The 17,249-nt window shown below is 34.5% G+C and overlaps 2 protein-coding genes across 2 annotated transcripts; both read right to left on the bottom strand.

Annotated features, from left to right (window-relative positions):
• Positions 1-2,048: 2,048 nt before the first annotated feature.
• Positions 2,049-3,979, bottom strand: LOC130743532 (uncharacterized). The gene is made up of 2 exons (XM_057595780.1): positions 3,775-3,979; positions 2,049-2,842 (listed from the first exon to the last, which is right to left on the bottom strand). The coding sequence occupies exons 1-2, from the start codon at positions 3,977-3,979 to the stop codon at positions 2,049-2,051; spliced, it is 999 nt and encodes a 332-aa protein (XP_057451763.1).
• A 1,135-nt stretch (positions 3,980-5,114) lies between these two features.
• LOC130748700 (putative ABC transporter C family member 15) lies at positions 5,115-14,797 on the bottom strand. The gene is made up of 12 exons (XM_057601942.1): positions 14,650-14,797; positions 14,490-14,569; positions 9,668-12,015; positions 9,466-9,552; positions 8,569-9,225; positions 8,025-8,189; positions 7,354-7,648; positions 6,978-7,192; positions 6,558-6,863; positions 6,305-6,368; positions 5,984-6,223; positions 5,115-5,729 (listed from the first exon to the last, which is right to left on the bottom strand). The coding sequence occupies exons 2-12, from the start codon at positions 14,527-14,529 to the stop codon at positions 5,590-5,592; spliced, it is 4,557 nt and encodes a 1,518-aa protein (XP_057457925.1). The 5' UTR covers positions 14,530-14,569; positions 14,650-14,797; the 3' UTR covers positions 5,115-5,589.
• Between the last annotated feature and the right edge of the window lie 2,452 nt (positions 14,798-17,249).

Raw genomic sequence — 17,249 nt, 5'->3', positions numbered from 1 at the left:
TAACTATTTGACTATTACACGTCTGAATATTTTCTTGTAAAGGCAACCACTTAGCCAATTTTTGCACTCTTTGTCATCTTCTCTTTGATTGTTATTCGTTGCATCATATATTATTTGAAAGAAACTTCTCATCAGGGCTTTTTTGGACAATTACATATGTTACTTTTCTTGCCTCTAGTGATACAGATTGCGCGGGTTGTCCAGAAACTCCAAGGGTTATACAAATTGGTGTATGTTTCTTGATCATGTCCTAATTTCTTGGAAGAAAAAAAAATCAGGCCTAATTTTCCAAGTCATCCATTACGTCTAAATATCGAGCTATCTATACAATTGTTATGAAATAACTTGACTCCATAATTTATTGGCTGAACTTGAATCCCCTAAATGGATGCTACGTCTCTCTGGTATCAACTCGTTTTTTAATGAGCACGCTAAGCATATGAAGTGGATTGTCACTCTATTCGTGAGGCTCTAGATAATCATGTTATCTATTTTCCTCATGTCTTGTCGCAACTTCTTATAAGTTTCTTCACTAAAACCATTACTCGTCCTCATCACTTGTTTCTATTAGTAAATTAATGCTTCTTTGATCACCGGTATGAATTTAAGGAGAGATGTTCTTTATTATTCTTATTTCCTATTTAATATTGTATTAATGACCAATATATTAAAATTCCTAATTTAAGTTGTGTAAATTAAGGATTAAAGTTAATTTGTCATTAACATATGGTATTTATATAGAATACTGTAAAAGTCAAGAGGTACTGAAAAGGGTCATCAGAGTAGCTTTTCTTCCTCCGCGATGTGGCGGTGGTGCTGGCCTCTCTTCCATCCCTAGCTCCTCTGGATGCTTTGTGAGGTGCTCGTTGTGAACTACTATCTTAAAATCTTTATGTATTTGTAGATTATCGATTTATCTACCTACTAGTGTTCTTTACCCGTGCGTTGCACGGCGATTAAATTTATTGTAAAGATGAATCAGTAGTAATGTGTTTTAACTTAGTTTAGGCTCTTTTCAATAAGTATAAAAGATATGAAACCGAACATATGTTACAAACATGTAGATGAATATAGCACAGTAAATAGATTAATTTGATGAGGTTGTAGATACCTAACTATGTCAACACTTGAATAGTAATAAAAAACAACTTTTTAAGTAATGCATTACATTGAAATTAAAATAAGATAAACATAACAATGACAGCAACATGAACCCTTATTCAAAATTGTAGTCCATGATTAATGATATAAACTTCATAATCGAGCTTGTTGTCAATAAGCATATTTGAGCTATAGAACCTAGAAAGGAAAAAAACAAATTATAAGTGTAAAAATCAGTAACCAATACAAATATAAACAGTGTATAATTTCAAGTTGCTTGTTATATTTTTATGCTACCAACAATAAAGAGAATAATCATATCAGTTTTCCTATTTCTAAAATTTAAATTCAAATTAATTGTAAGATAAATCAGCACTTACATGTCAAATATTATCGAAGACTTCTTGATACACTACGTTGCGTGTAGTGTTAGATACAACTCCTTCGTCATCAATGATGAGCATCTTCAACATTTTTCTAGATTTAACTCTAGAAAGTGCAACATATAGCTGCCCGTGAGTAAAGACATGCCTTGGCAAATACAGTCTAACATGAGATAAAGATTGGCCCTGACTTTTATTTATAGTCATCACAAAACATAAAGTAACAGAGAATTGTCTGCGCTGAAATTTGAATGGAATGTCAGAATTAGATGGAGTAAAGCCCATCCTTGGAATAAATGTTGTTTCACCCATCTTGTTTCCATTTAAAACAGTAGCAACAATTATATATTTAGTCAATGCGTTGACTATCATTCGAGTGCTATTACACAACCCTACAGCTTGGTCTATGTTTCGAATGAGCATGATAGGGACACCAACTTTCAATTTAATTGCATGGTTTGGTATTTCAGAGCATTTGAAATCATTTAAGAATTCAGATGTAAATCATTCCGCATTGTCACCTGAATCTTTGCCTGACTTGCACGGAGTATCACAGCTCAAATATTATGTTTCATCACCAGAAATCATTGCTAACGTAAAGTTGTTGATTTCCTCTAAACTTTCAAGTGTTGGTGCAAGGATCGCTCTTTCTTGAAAGAATGAACTTTTTTGCAAATTATGTGCAAGTTTCGGATATGCAAAATTAACTAATTCAAGCAACGGTTCCTTACACTGTTCAATAAGAAGATCTGGAGGAATCTCAATAAGTGTTTTTTCCTCATCAATCGTTTTAACTGTACCATCTCCCACTTGAAGCAACCAATCTGCAAACTTTTTTATTTCTGCTGCTGTAGAAGTTGATGTAGCATTTTGCAATCTCATATTAACAGTCAACTTCATTACCTTGCAATGCTTCCACAGATATGAAGAATTGATAGCTGAACCGACAATTTCAGAACGGCTTCCTTTAGAAATAACTGGAAGTATTTGTCTAAAGTCGTCTCCCAGTACCACAACTTTACCTCCGAATGGAATGTCATAACCATGGGTAGACTGAGTCTTCATAATGTCATTTAGAGATCTGTCTAAAGCTTCAAAGCAATGTTTGTTTAACATAGGTGTCTCATCCCAAATAATTAGGCTTGCTTTTTTCAATAATTGAGCTTTTGGGGAACCTTGACGAAGATTACAAGTTGATATCTCATTTATTGAAATAGGAATAGAAAACCTTGAATGAACAGTTCTATCTCCAAGTAACAATAGAGATGCAATTCCGCGAGATGCGACATTTAAGACGATAAGGCCCCTTGAACGCAAAGCAGCATATAATATATTCCAAACAAATGTTTTTCCAGTTCCTCCAAAACCATATAGAAAAAAGAATCAACTGTTATCAGACAAAACATCATCCAAAACATTCTTATAAAAATCTCTTGCTCTGAAGTAAGAGAACTGACCAATTCATCATGAATCTTTACCATTTCAGCCCTATTATATTTCAACTCATCTGCAACGAATCTATCTTCAAAATTATGAATTTCTGAAAATTTAGGGTATGGTAAACATGGAAATTCCTTGAGTGACCTTTCATTGCCTTGCAATATTTTTTCAATCTCAATCATACATAAGTTATGTAATTCTTCATCCTCTATACGAAGATCTGAAGGAAATTAAATGAAATAAGGAAAATAAATTAAATAAGAAAATTAAATTAAATGAGAAATATTGAGTTTTAATTTTTTCTTTTTGAGAAAGAAAATGCATTTACACAACTTAAATTTTTCCTTCTAATAAGACTCGTCATATTTTGATAATGTCAAATTTGGAATATTTTTTAAAAAAATTGTATTATTTTTAACGTGATACTCAGGTATAAAACTTTAAAAAAAAAACTTGACACATTTATTTAGACAATAGAAGCTCTGATATAGATTTTTTCTGATTTTTTTTTAACCTGCAACAAATAACAGTGAGATTTGTAGGTGAATCTTTGTTTTTTTCTATTGGGAAAACTAATTATAGGTTAATTTGAGTATAAGAACAAAATATCTCTATAAAAATTAGAAAATAGATATGGTATATAATTATGATATGGTAGTTGTCCAATCTCTTAGGTTGTGGCGTACTTTCTAAAATACGGTAAATACTGTTGGGTTCAATTAACATATGGAAATAAATAGTAATAGCCATGGACAATTATACATGTGAAAAAATAAACGCATACTAATTCATAAGGGAGAAAAAAGTAAATATTACTAATTGTGTCCAAAAAATTAATTTGATGAAATACCTGGAATGTTGAGTGCTTTTCTTCTGTCATATAAAATCCCATCACTTAAAAGAGTCCAAGACTTTCTCCAAACTTCTTGTGGCCTGGAAATCAAGTTTGTCATCAGCATTCTAGTAAATAATTTCCTTAGCTGAGATCCGGAACCAAGTTCACTTGCAATTGAAATTCCATCAACATACTCTCGGTCATCCTCCATTAATCCCATCGCTTCGCATGCATCGCAGAATGTGGGATAAACAACACCCTTAACAGTTCTTATGCTTTTAAAACTGTCACAATCTTTTTGCCTAGTTAATAAAACCCGCATGTAGTAATTTTCTCCCATTCCAGGAGCAATAAATTGCAATCGACCAAGAGAAAGGCCTCTTTTCCTAGGAACCCATATTGTTGATTTTTTGTTTTACACAAACTTGGAATCAAATTCTGCATGTGTGAGATTTCAGCTCAATGTTCTGTATAAAAATTAATTAATATGGACCAAATTTGAAGGCTGCACGTGAATTACTCATCATAATTTCCTATTATATGAAAATAGGATATATAATTAACATGGTCTTAATACAGTTAAATAGGAAATTAATTAATATGTTAAAATCGTCGAGCAACCTTGATGGTAAATAACACTAAGTTCATTAGGTTTGACTTGTTTTGCAAACAACATTAACATGGTGTTAATGCTTGAATGAAATTCAACCGTGACTTCCTCAACAAAATTAACACCATTTTAATTCTTGACTTTTTTTAAGCAAAATTAACACTATTTTTTTGCAATTTGAGTTAAACCTTTTTAATGAATGGCCTGACTTTTTTTTCCTTAATTAAACACCAATTTTCGTGGTTTTTATATTTTATAAAAAAATCTGAATTAATACATTTTTTTTCAAATTTTGATCTTTGCTTGATTTATTTCAAATTAAAAAAAACGAAAAAATTGTTAAAAATAGAGCTAATTGAATTAATTCCTCCATTTCTTTTAAAAATCCATAACCACAAAATTGTTGGAGATTTTAAATAAGGAATGTTTTAAAAACCTATAATGGAATTTTTTGCTCCTAATAAATGGTTTATACAAAAAAATATCCGTTTTAAAAACATAATGAAAATTCAGTTTCAAAAACTTGAATGACTTTGAATAATGGGCCTCCATAAAAAAACTGAAATCAAAATGGGCTTATACTATATTAGTCCAAAACAATAAGACGGTGACACTTGTCAAGTAAAGAGGGGAGGTGGGTGAGAGCCATTATTGGAGTGCCAAATCATGGAGGTGGGGCTCACAACCTTCCTCTTTTCTAAAGTATATAGATTTGTAACCTCATGCCTATGATTTTATTCTGGACTTGTAGATTCAAACATGCATTCATTCAATTCATTTGAATGTCACAATGGTATTTTATCATAAAAAAATGGGGATAGATAAACCAATATCACAGAACTTTGAGGATCTCCAAATACCCCACCCAATTCTTCCTTGAATGAATAATCTCACATTCACATACATTTTCCTTCTATTATTTATATCCTCTTCTTATCCCCCCTCTCTCTAACTAATTATCTTTGACTAACTAACTAGCTATGGGGGTCTCCAAATTTCATATACATTCAATGAAGAGCCATTTGAGGATTTGCTTTTATACAGGGGAAAAGTACAACAACAATGTCACCTCACATGGGACCAGAAGCTCCATTATATGTATCCCAGGTTGTTTTATGAAGCTGCAGTTGGAACAGTTTGGAGCCTTTCTGTTCCAACAAGTACCAATCTGGAACTCTGGTGTACATATAACACATTAATATATACACATATTCTTTGAATCATTCCCTGCTCTGGACATGTTGAGTTGCCAAGCTGTTGAAGCTATGTGATCTGCTTGAATACTCCTTTATAAGTTTGAAGAAGAAGGAATCTTCTCTTTCAAGTAACTTTGATGGTTCGTCAAACTCCGCTACTCTCCCTGCAAAGTAAAGCTATGTGTTAAGCAATTTATTTGGCATTCTTGTATATCAAGTCCTAGTTCCATTTTCATGTATGCATTATGTCAATATGTTGGTGTTAGTGTGCATGATGTGTTTGTGACTTCATTTGGGTGTGGAATATTCACCCAAATGAAGAGTTAATCATGATAATCAATCCATGCAAGATTAAATAGTCAACATTTACTCTTGTCATCTTATATTTTCGCTTAATACACTCCCCATGTGTACTTACCATCACTGAGAACCAAAACCAAATCGCTATCAATTACTGTGTGGATTCGATGAGCTATGGTGACCACAGTTCGATCTTTGAACTCTTCACTGATGATATCCTGTATCACACCATCAGTTGCAGAATCCACGGAGGCTGTTGCTTCATCCAGTACTAGTATGCTACTTTTCTTCAGCAGGGCTCTTCCAAGGCAAAATAGTTGCCTTTGTCCGGCACTCCAGTTATCACCATTTTCAACAACTGAATAAGCATTTCAATTTAGTAATCATCATTGTCAAAAGCTTAACAAACAATGCAAAGTTCAAAGCTGATGAATTTAACCTGGGGAGTCCAGCTTCCCTTCCTTGGCCCTCACTAGGTGTCCTAGCTGACATTTATCAAGAGCCTGAAAACGAAAAAATCATTTGGCTGATGATAATAATCTTTTTAATCTTGAGAGAATAAAAGGGCAACAAAATTCTACCTACTCTACAAATAGCAAACTAAATAAGTGTGTTTGCGCACTGGCGTGCTTGTATGTGTATTAAACTTCATTTTCATATTTTTTATCTAGCTATTTGATTACAATATTTACCTCCCACACTTCAATGTCAGAGTATTGCTCCAATGGGTCCAGGTTTCCTCTAACTGTGCCTTCAAACAAGGCTGGGTCTTGTGGGATAATGCTTAGCTTTGACCTTAAGTCATGTAGGCCTATCTCGCATATGTCCACATTGTCAATGATAATGTTTCCTTCTCTGGGTTCAACAATCCTGAAAATAGCCTGAATGAGGGTAGATTTTCCACTTCCGGTGCGTCCTACAACACCGATTTTCTTTCTTCCAGGAAATGTGCAAGTGATGTTTTTCAACACAGATGGGAGATGTTCAGCATAACGTATCTGTCAAACATTTTATTGCGGATAGTAGAAGAAATATAAGAAAATGCTTCTGGACTTAGAAACTCATGTAATTGAAAGAAATATGTTATTATTTGTATTCTTGCTATCGCGAACCTGCAAATTTTTGAAACATATTGTTCCAGTTTCTGGCCAGTTGCTTGGTGGCTTGCAGTCTTCAATCACAAGAGGTGCTTCACTTGCTATATGTGTATACTGAAGAATTCTTTCAACTGATATCATCTTGTTTTCTGCATTGCATATGTTCCATATAACTGAAGCTTGCAAGACATTTAGATTGATTCCATATGTTACAGCCAACCCTGCAATGCCTGTAACAAATAGATTGCAGAAAAAGGTAAAAGGTGCATTATCTGAGAATAACTTTGTATGTTTGCAAAATACATGGATGTTTGATGACATTAAAGAATATAATTATTCTTGACTATAATTAATTGTTTCTGTTTCCAACTAAAGACGGGTAGGCACTTACTTGGATTGATAATTCCTTCAGGGAGGCTCACTAGCATGACCAGTGAGAAGGCAAAAACAAAATTTGAAAGTAAATTCAATCTGAAAGAAAGCCATTCCATTGCAGACACATTGTGAAACCATGGCTTTGAAAAGCCATCCACAAGGCCAAGATTTGTGTATACGAAACGATGTTCTTGATCAAAAGCTCGTATTGATGCTGCTCCTGCTAAAGATTCTGAAAAATGGTGGAGAATTGGAGTAATTTGTATCTGTGCTAACCGAGCCAATTCTCTTGCTGTTGGCGTATAATATCGCTGAAAAAAACATCATTCAGTTCTTGTTAGGATAACATAGAGAAATGGTGGAGAAAAACAATGAGAAAGAAAATGAAATCATAGTAAGAACACAAATAACTTAAATATAATCCTTTCTACCTATTATTTTAAGACGAGTATTGTCTCTTATATCTGCTTCAAATGCTAGATATAAAATTTGAATATATTCTTCACATATCTGGCAATATTCAATCTCTTTGTTTTAACTTTGTTACATTACTAACTTGACTGTACTTGTGTATTACATGAACTGGAGAAATCATATCATATCTTGCATGAATTTCGAAATTAGGAATAAGTCTCACTTGTTTTATGTTCATCATGAATATATCAAACAGGAAAAAGGATCACATACTTGATACCAGATGCAGACTCCAGTTACAGGAATGAAGATGACAAACACTTGCCATGCCACCTGAGACATCACTGCAATAGTGCCCAGAATTTGTATTATTGAGAAAGCACACCATCCTATTTTGTTTGCCATTTCCAAGTCTAGCACACTCTGATCTGTAGAGGCCTGAAATGAAATCTTTCAGGTATTAGAATCATTACCTTTTCTATTTTATTTGGAATCTACATTAGAAATAGTAATTTTTTTCTCCACATAGATCTGATGAACTCTGGCACTATTTTCTGTCACACTACAATGAACCCATTAGCCTATTCCCTTGTAATCCCTTTATTACATTTTTATGTGGTGATTGAGTTAAGAAATACTATAGTGGTAATAATTATCAGAATTTGGATTAGGCCTAACTCTACCCCTAAAGTTAGCTAGCTCATAGGTGAGGGTTGCTCTACCCTTTATAAAGACTAATTTGGCTTTGGCCATATCTCTAATCAATGTGGGTCTTCAAAAGTAATAATGAACATTAAGAGCAGTCATGAGTGCTTACCCTGTTCAAGATTCTTCCAGTTGGGGTGGAATCAAAAAACGCCATGGGGGCTCGGAGGATATTATGCAACATTTTGGTGAAAAACGTCTGTGCTGTCCAAAGTCCAGCATTTAACACCAACATGGCTCGCGCCAGAACACAGAATGAACCAGCAACAGATAGCAGCATATAAATAAGTAGTATGAAATTCATCTCATAAATAGGTTTGGCATCAGTTGTTGTGGGACAAACCCAGGCCATCCAATAATTACTTGCAATCTGAAATATTTGGAATGAAGACTGTGCCAATAGTATGAGTGGAACCAGGATTCCCCTTTTAACTGTGGTCAAATAAGACCAGTAAACTTCTTTTGATATGCTTCCTGTTTCTCTTTCTTCTTCTTGCACCAATTTTCCAACATTGCCTTTGCTATCTGGAAGAAGATTATCTTGCACCGAGTCATCATGCTGTGTATGCTCGAGTTTAAGACTTGAGCTAGAGTTGGTGTTGGATTCCCCTTCAGCTATTGGACTTAATTTTGTTCTACTTGAATTTTCAACCATAAGAATTGACTCTAGAGCTTTGCTGTGAGCACCAACTAAAACCTCAAAACCTATATTTTGCTTAAGAAGTTCTTCAAAGGTTCCAGCTTGTGCTATCCTTCCATTTTGCATCACCTAGTTTTCATTTGGGTCAGTTGAGATACAGTATAACACAATGTTACATTGCTTCAGTCCTACTCATTCACTATACATAAGCATGATAAAAATGGAAAATGTAAATCAAGATTAAGGAATGTAATGGCTCCCCTAAACAGTAAAAGCAACTTAACAGATTTTAATGTCTTAAATAGAATAATTTAATGTCCTCTTCAATGACTAAATAACTATAGAACCAAACTTTCACACTGCATTTACCAGAATGAGGTCTGCTGCTGGAAGAAACTCAACTTGGTGCGTAACAAAAAGTATAGTTTTCTCTTTGAGAATCCCCATAAGACACTCCTGTAGGAAACATGTGGAACAAATTAGTGAAGCAAATTTCTCTAAAATCTATCCTCAGACGGTCAGACCATGAAATAATTATATAATTTTAAGTAAAAAAAATAAAATATCTGACCTTAAAGAGGTGGGTGCCGGTATGAGCATCAACAGCACTGAAAGGGTCATCAAAAAGATATATGTCAGCATCCTGGTAAACTGCTCTAGCTATCTGTATCCTTTGCTTCTGTCCTCCACTCATGTTAATCCCTCTTTCTCCAATCTCTGTAAGGTCACCACCTGAGAATAGCTCAAAGTCCTTTTTCAGTGCACATGCTTCCACAGTTTTCTCATATTTTTCATCATTGTACTCTTTTCCAAAGGTAATGTTGTCCCTGATATTTCCAGTTAGTATCCACGCTGATTGTGGAACATAAGCTTTTGTTCCACTAATCTTCACTGTCCCAGATTGTTTATAGATCTCTCCCAAAATCCCTGAGAGAAGACTAGACTTTCCTGAGCCTACAGTTCCGCAAATTGCCACCTTCATTCCTCTCTTAACTTTCAATTCTATTCCATCAATGGTTGGACTAGTCATCTCAGGATCCCAGCTGAATCTCCCTTTATCAATAACTATGTCAAATTCTGTTTTGTCCTTCGCGACAAGTTCGATTACATCACGTTGGATTTCTTCCTTCCGGAGGAAAGAAGCAATCCTATCAACTGAAACTTTCCCTTGAGCAATCACATTGAGCAAATCAGGTAAACTAAATATAGGATCCTGCAACATTCGAAATGTGGCGAATGCTGATAAGACCCTTCCAGCTGTGAGTTCAATCCCCAGGAACATGCATGCCCAAAAGGTTATCACAGAAATGAATGTGGGTGATCCCCAGAAGATAAAAGCAGCAAATGCTGCTTGCCTTAATGACTTCAATAACCAGCTATACTCTATTTGCCTCAATGCTTCTATCCTTTGAAAAAATTGACTATCCCATGCTTGAAGTTTCAAAGTCTTCATGTTTCTGAGAACCTCTGAAGTGGCTTTCATCCTGTTGTCCTTGGCCTCCATGATCTTCGTTTGGTATCTTTTCTGTATTTTTGTAAGAGGTATGTTCAGAGCCATCACTGCCAGTGTAGCTGCTAGTGCAGCCAATGAACCTAATCCAAGATTTGTATGCAAAATGAAGACAGCTAAAGAAATTTGTACAGGCAGCATCCATATTACATTCACATACCAAACAAAATCTGTAATTCTCTGAACATCTACACTCATATAATTCATTATCTCGCCGCCTGTGTGACTTTGGCGCGATCTGCTTGATAGATGCAAGCCCTTCTTATACAAATGAGATATCAATGCAGCTCTGAGGCGAAGGCCTAACTGCCGGGCGCCAAAAATCCATTGCCTCTGAGCTATGGTCTCAATCATTTTGGCACACAAGAAGGCTAGTGACAGAAGATACCCACTCTTCAACCCCCGGTTTCCCTTTTCGCCTAGGAAATCCACAAAGTCAGTGATCAAGTATGGACCAACATATGATGCTGCAGCACTCACCACTGCGAAAAACGCATTGGTTGCTGCTTTCTTCCTAGCAAATAAGTAGATTGCCTTGTAGATAGATGGGTTAGAAGTCCCATCTCTCTCCTTAACTTGTCTAATCTTCTCATCAAAGGAGCAGGTTAGAAACTCAGCAGAGTCCTTGATGTCAACTTCAGGAATGTCATTCAGTTCAAGGGGTCTCTTGTACCCTACTGCAAACAAAGGATTGAGCCAGGAGAAGTTAATGAGTTGCAGAACAGTAGCTTTTCCATATGGAGATTCACCTTGAAACTCAGAATGTTTCTGTTTCAGTGTTTTCTCTCCCAGAAGTGGTTCTGATATACCATTTGCGGCGGTTGTTATGACAATGCCTGTCTTCCCTCTTGTTGAAATAACTAGAAGGCATGTAGAAGCCATCAATCCAAAGAAATCTGCATATTCTCGTACACCAATCTGACCCTGGTTGGTGAAAATGGAATGTGCATGAAGCACTGTGCTGGTAATGCACAAAAGGAAACTGAAAAGCCACCAAGCCCTTAGAATCCAAGGGAAATGAGTGTCTGATTTTGTTATCTTGCACATTGCTATTAGACTAATTGCCCATGATAACACTTGAATTATCTCTGATGAAAAAGCCTGGAGTTTAGAGGTACACTGAGCCTCGTGATCGAGCATTCGTATCAGCATGAAGATGCGAACAGCCAACAAGAAAGTTGTGCAAACAAAGCTGAGTTTGAAAGCCAAACCGAATTTTCTTGCAGTTGGACGCATCTCTGTGGCATGATCTAAGACCTTGCTTTGCTTTCTGATCAGGTTCATACATTTTCTTAGGAATTGGACTAGCAAGATCATAAAGAACCCAAGTTCCACAGGTAGAGTTACATGCTCCAACAAGCATGTTGAGTCTAGTGGTGGCCATGCAGTCCAAAGCAGACTTCTGAGCTCTGTCAAAGTTAAACCACTAGTGATGTCAAAGTCATCAAGATACATGATACATGGTATGTAGTTCAAGTAAAAGTTAATAATAATGTTAAATTTAATTAAAATGGATTATAAGTAGTTAGTTGAATTAATAAATCAGTCGATGGAGGTGAAAAAGGATGTCATTTCCTTTAATCCTCCATTTCATCCCTCGTTTATATCTATATGAAACATGTTAGTACAGTATTCAAATGATTAGGGATTTGAATTATAACTTCTAGTTAAACCAAACCCAAATTAAATTCTGCATCCTAACCAAGTCACACTAAATGGCAAAAGTAAAGTGAACATTATACATGAAAACAATTTCAAAAGACCATCTTGTTAATTATGTGCTTCAGGACCGCGAAGCAACTAACAGCATGCTTAGATATACAGTGGGAAATCACAATGAGTCAAAATCACGATGAATAGAAGTAACTTTCCTTAGTTTTTTTAGGACATTTAAGACTGTCCACTGTGATTTTAGCTTCACCGTGTAAGCACTAACTCCAGCTGATTGAGTTTTCAATTTAGTTTTTCTAATATAATGTTTTCAATTATGTAAGTTTGTTTATTGTTAGTGGCTAAAATCATGAAAATAATGGTTTGGTTGCTTAATCATAAGAGTTAAAGGGGTAGGTGGCATAATCTTGAAAATGGGTTAGTACCCTAAATCTAGGAGAACCACTCCTTTGTTCTTTGTTTTTTTCTGGTTTGGCTTCTCATACAACTGCATTTTGTATTTTCTTTGAATTATAGTAGTTAATACATAAATATAATTGTTGATGCTATATATAGAAATTAAAAAAATGTAAATTAGAGAAGAATTTGAATTGGTTAAAAATAAGAAAAACGAATTACATTAACTATGGATGACAATACAAATAAGAGCTGTTTAGAATATAATGAAAATGATTGAAACACATACACAATTTATCTATGTGCAGATCAGACACAGGAACAAACAAATAATAAACTAATCAAAACACCAATCTTAAAAAATCATTTAAAATAGCTTAAGTAGACACAGACTCGTGTATGATTGTATCACATATCATTTTTAATATTGCAAACTGCCTGTTATAATTGAAATCAATCACACGTAATTAATTTCCAATGGACGATGAAAAGAAATTTCTCCAAATTTAACTTTTGAATTGATTTCTGTCCTTTTCTTTAACTCATGTTTAACCTCTCATCAACTTGAGTTACTTAACTTAGTAGTTTTAAAAAGTAAAAAAACAAAATAATGAGATAGTTTTGGTATCACCGCTAAGTAATCACAGTGCACAGCTGTCAGAGTGAATACTACACACACAACAAACAAAACCAAATCAAAAGTGAAAAAATGGAGTAAACACTACATAGCTATCTTGAAAGATGACAGTATAATCAACTCAACATTGATCTAATTTTAAAAATTTCAAACAAATCACCTTATAAATTTTTTCAAAATATATTTAACACAGGGGAGCCGGCGACCGAACCATGGTGAACGACAGCCATAACTATATTAGTTCTAAGGTAGCGAAATTCTTTGTCGGGTAAGTTCCGACCCACATGAGAAATCAATCTCAAATTTTGTAAAGATATAAAGTGACCTATCTACTCTAAAAAAGTGGTATCACATCAACTTCAAATTCCCCATTAGCTTTTGTTTTATTCTAACTTTCCAGGATGCCAAAGGAATGCAATTTCGATTTTTCCAACGAAATTGGTCCATGACATGTAGAATTATATAATTGGAAATTAGTGCATATGAGTAAAAATTTGATCAATAATCCACACACGAAGACAACGTACGGAGTTGCTGACAGCTACAACATGTTTGTCACTTCAATATCAGAAACCCATTGATTTCCAATTTGTGGAACCTATTAGGAATGCACTAAGTGGAATAACGAATAATATAATAATCACAAAGAATATAAAGATATTATATTTGTGTTGGAGCTTCTTTACAAAAAAATCACACTAAATAAGCCTCTTTGCTCCGCATCCAAATAGACTCTAATTATGATTATTGTTTTAAGAAATACTGAAGGCTCACAAGCCCACAACTACATGTAACAAGCACATATATAACTTTTCTCAATAGAAGAAATCTAAATGAAGTAATTTCCTACACTGAATAGCTCTGTATCATTCAATTGTGTGTAATTGTGAATATCATTGCTGAAATTGACCAGTGTTATTCAGTGATGCTTGAAGGCTGCACAATGGATACTCCAACAGATTTTTCTCTAATCTTAGAATCTCTTAATGCATTCTGAGTTACCAAGAACTTCAAAAACAAACTGCTTTTGGTTCAAGTACAAGTATGATTTACTTCTTATGGGATCTTATTTTTTCCAGTAAAATGATTCTTTCATCTTTCAAAGATTTATTCAACTTCCATAGAGTAAATCATGTGAGGAAATGGTTCATGCACTTGTAAATATTGATTAGGACTTACTTGTTGCACCAAATATGTTGAAGAAGTTCTCCAACGACATGCTTGGTTCCCAACTTGAAGCTCAAACTCTGCTTTTGGTTCTGCAGGAAATGTTACAATATGATTTGGCTTAGATTTCTCAGGTTTTGATAATATATAGTATGCATAGGTTAGTACTTACCAAAAGAATCCGAAAGAAACAGAGCAGATTTGAAAAGCATTAGAATTAGTACATAAAAAAGAGAAGAGCATCATCACATTTTATAAAGGTAAATAGTGTGGCTTATATAAATGTTATTTTTTCTGGTCACTTTTCAGTAGAGACTGAGAGAGAAAGAAAGTTGGACTGTTAGATGCATGTCACGTGAGAGTCTAAATAATTGGTTTTTGGCGTCATGTGTGGATTGATGGTTTGGGGTCTTCATCTTTGAGTAGGACAACAGAGTTGAGGAGCATACCAGCTGCACTAAACTAAATAAAACATATTTGATAGACCAAACATTGGTAAAAGCAGAGCCACTTGAATTGGACGATGTGGATGTTTGAATATACGCTAGAAAATTATGGTTTCAAAATTATGGTGGACAGAAGTAATTTTTTTTAGTTTGTGCTTATATTTAACATGATTTTGGCTTCATTATGATTTTTTACCGAGTATCTAAACATGCACCACAACAATAATTCTACACATTTCATAATATTATTTTTTTCATCTAATACAAAGTATTCTGAACAAAAGTTAATTAATTTAAGCCGGAAACATTCATACGGTATCCTTGTGAGTCTAGCTCTCGTTACAGAGAGTTCTTCATATTTCCAAAACTCGAATTTGAGATATTACTTGAAATGAATATCAAACTGGGTGAAATTAGGAAAACTATGTATGGTGAAAATAACATTTGAATATTGTTCTAATAAGAACAAAGATTGTTTTGCAGGACACTATAGCCCCATTTTACTATTGCTTAGGTTCGCCTCCAGAATCAAATATATACTACTTGCTACTACAATTTTCATAATTTGAGATACACGTGAATGTAAATAATAATAATCCCAATATAACTTCTTATTTTCCCTCAAAACCAAATCAAATTCTTCTTGTCTAACTCTGTACGAGGCATTCAACTACAAATGGTTGAAGACGGTTGGTTATGAAAAACCAAAATTCTTCAATCGCACAAAACCTTGTAATCGAATATCGAATAAAATAAACAATTAATATCACATTAATTGTACAATAGTACGTGGTACAGATTGTAAAATCAATGAACAGTACTCTCTTTCATGTATAAAGAAACTGTGAAGGAAATCTAACACTTGCATCGCATACCTCATCAATTCACATGTCAACATCTTAAACCCAATCTCATGATTCAACAACAACGAGTGTTTGGTATTGGTTTTGAAGATCAGAACTGTGTGAGTGAGAGGTGGTGAATCGATCCCTCACAAACAATCACGCCACACTAGAATTTGATTTTGATGTTTTGGTTTTTGTGGGTAAACATTTTTTATATGTAGGTTAAAACTTGACATTATTGATTTGGGGTTTGGCACTTAGTATTAGAATTATTGGCTGGGATTTACTAACCTTAAAGTTTATTATATGTGTCTATTTATTTGATAAAAATTATTATGATTTTAATCAGTTTGTTCAATGATGATAACTACGTTCAAAAAAAAAATGAAGATAACTACTCTCCTCTTTTTTTTTTTGAAGTCTATAATTTAAATCTTTGTTTTGAAATGCACAACTTTAAATTATATATAGGGAGAAAAGATGAAATAAAACGAAATGATTAGCAGCACCATGTTCGCATGAAGTGAACCTTCTCTATGTATATTTATAAAACCAATTCTTTTCTTATGAAAATCTACATGCACTTTCATGGTGTAAAACTTTTTAGTGTGAAAAATAAACTAAAACAAGCTAAAGCATACAGCTAAGGAACCACAATGCCTATAGGCGTATCAAGGCATGTAAAGTGACATTGAGCACTAACTTTTAACTTTGGCAAGGTAATTCCTAGGACCATTGACTTTGCGAGTAATATGTCGCAAGTGAACCTCCTAGTTGAGTCGTTGAGAAACAGAAGGAGATGGATATCCATAAACAAGCTCTTTCATGCCTGGAAACAGAACTTCTCATTTACCACGGTGTAAAACTTCTTTAAACTAATATTAAAGAATTACTTATCAGTCACAAAAAAAATTTAAATATAATTAAAATATAAAATCATGTAACTATTTTTTTTTGTCAAAGGGAGGGCCTAAGCCCGAAAGAGGAAGAAGCTACATGCGGGTAGCCCAGGGGAATGAAACACCCACAACATCATACAAAAGTAAGTTATAACAACTAGGCGGAGGACTCTTCAACCCATGATTCCCAAGCCCTAAGTCATTAGCCAAACCCACTAAGCAATCAACAACCTGGTTGGCCTCCCGACAAACATGAACGCGCGGGTACTCCCAATCCATCTCCTTCCAAGCTTGAATCTGATTAACAAGGCCACCATAAGGATGGTTCGGGTCGCAATCGTTATTGATGAGTCGGACCGCAACACTTGAATCAGTCTCAACAATCAACTTAGGGAAGCCCTTGGCCCAAGCTATGGAAAGAACTGTGAAGATACCTCAAAGCTCCACCCACAACATTAAAAGTTCCCAAATTCCGGAAAAATCCAAACAACCACCTACCGTCGGAATCTCGACCAACTCCACCACATTGAACATTTGAATTGGTGCAACATGGAATTATTGAGTTTTAGCATAAAGAAGTTA

This window comes from Lotus japonicus, chromosome 3, assembly GCF_012489685.1.
Source record: "Lotus japonicus ecotype B-129 chromosome 3, LjGifu_v1.2".
Taxonomy (NCBI): domain Eukaryota; kingdom Viridiplantae; phylum Streptophyta; class Magnoliopsida; order Fabales; family Fabaceae; genus Lotus; species Lotus japonicus.
The sequence above is the reverse complement of the archived record's forward strand: the minus strand, read 5'-3'. Positions and strand labels throughout refer to the sequence as shown.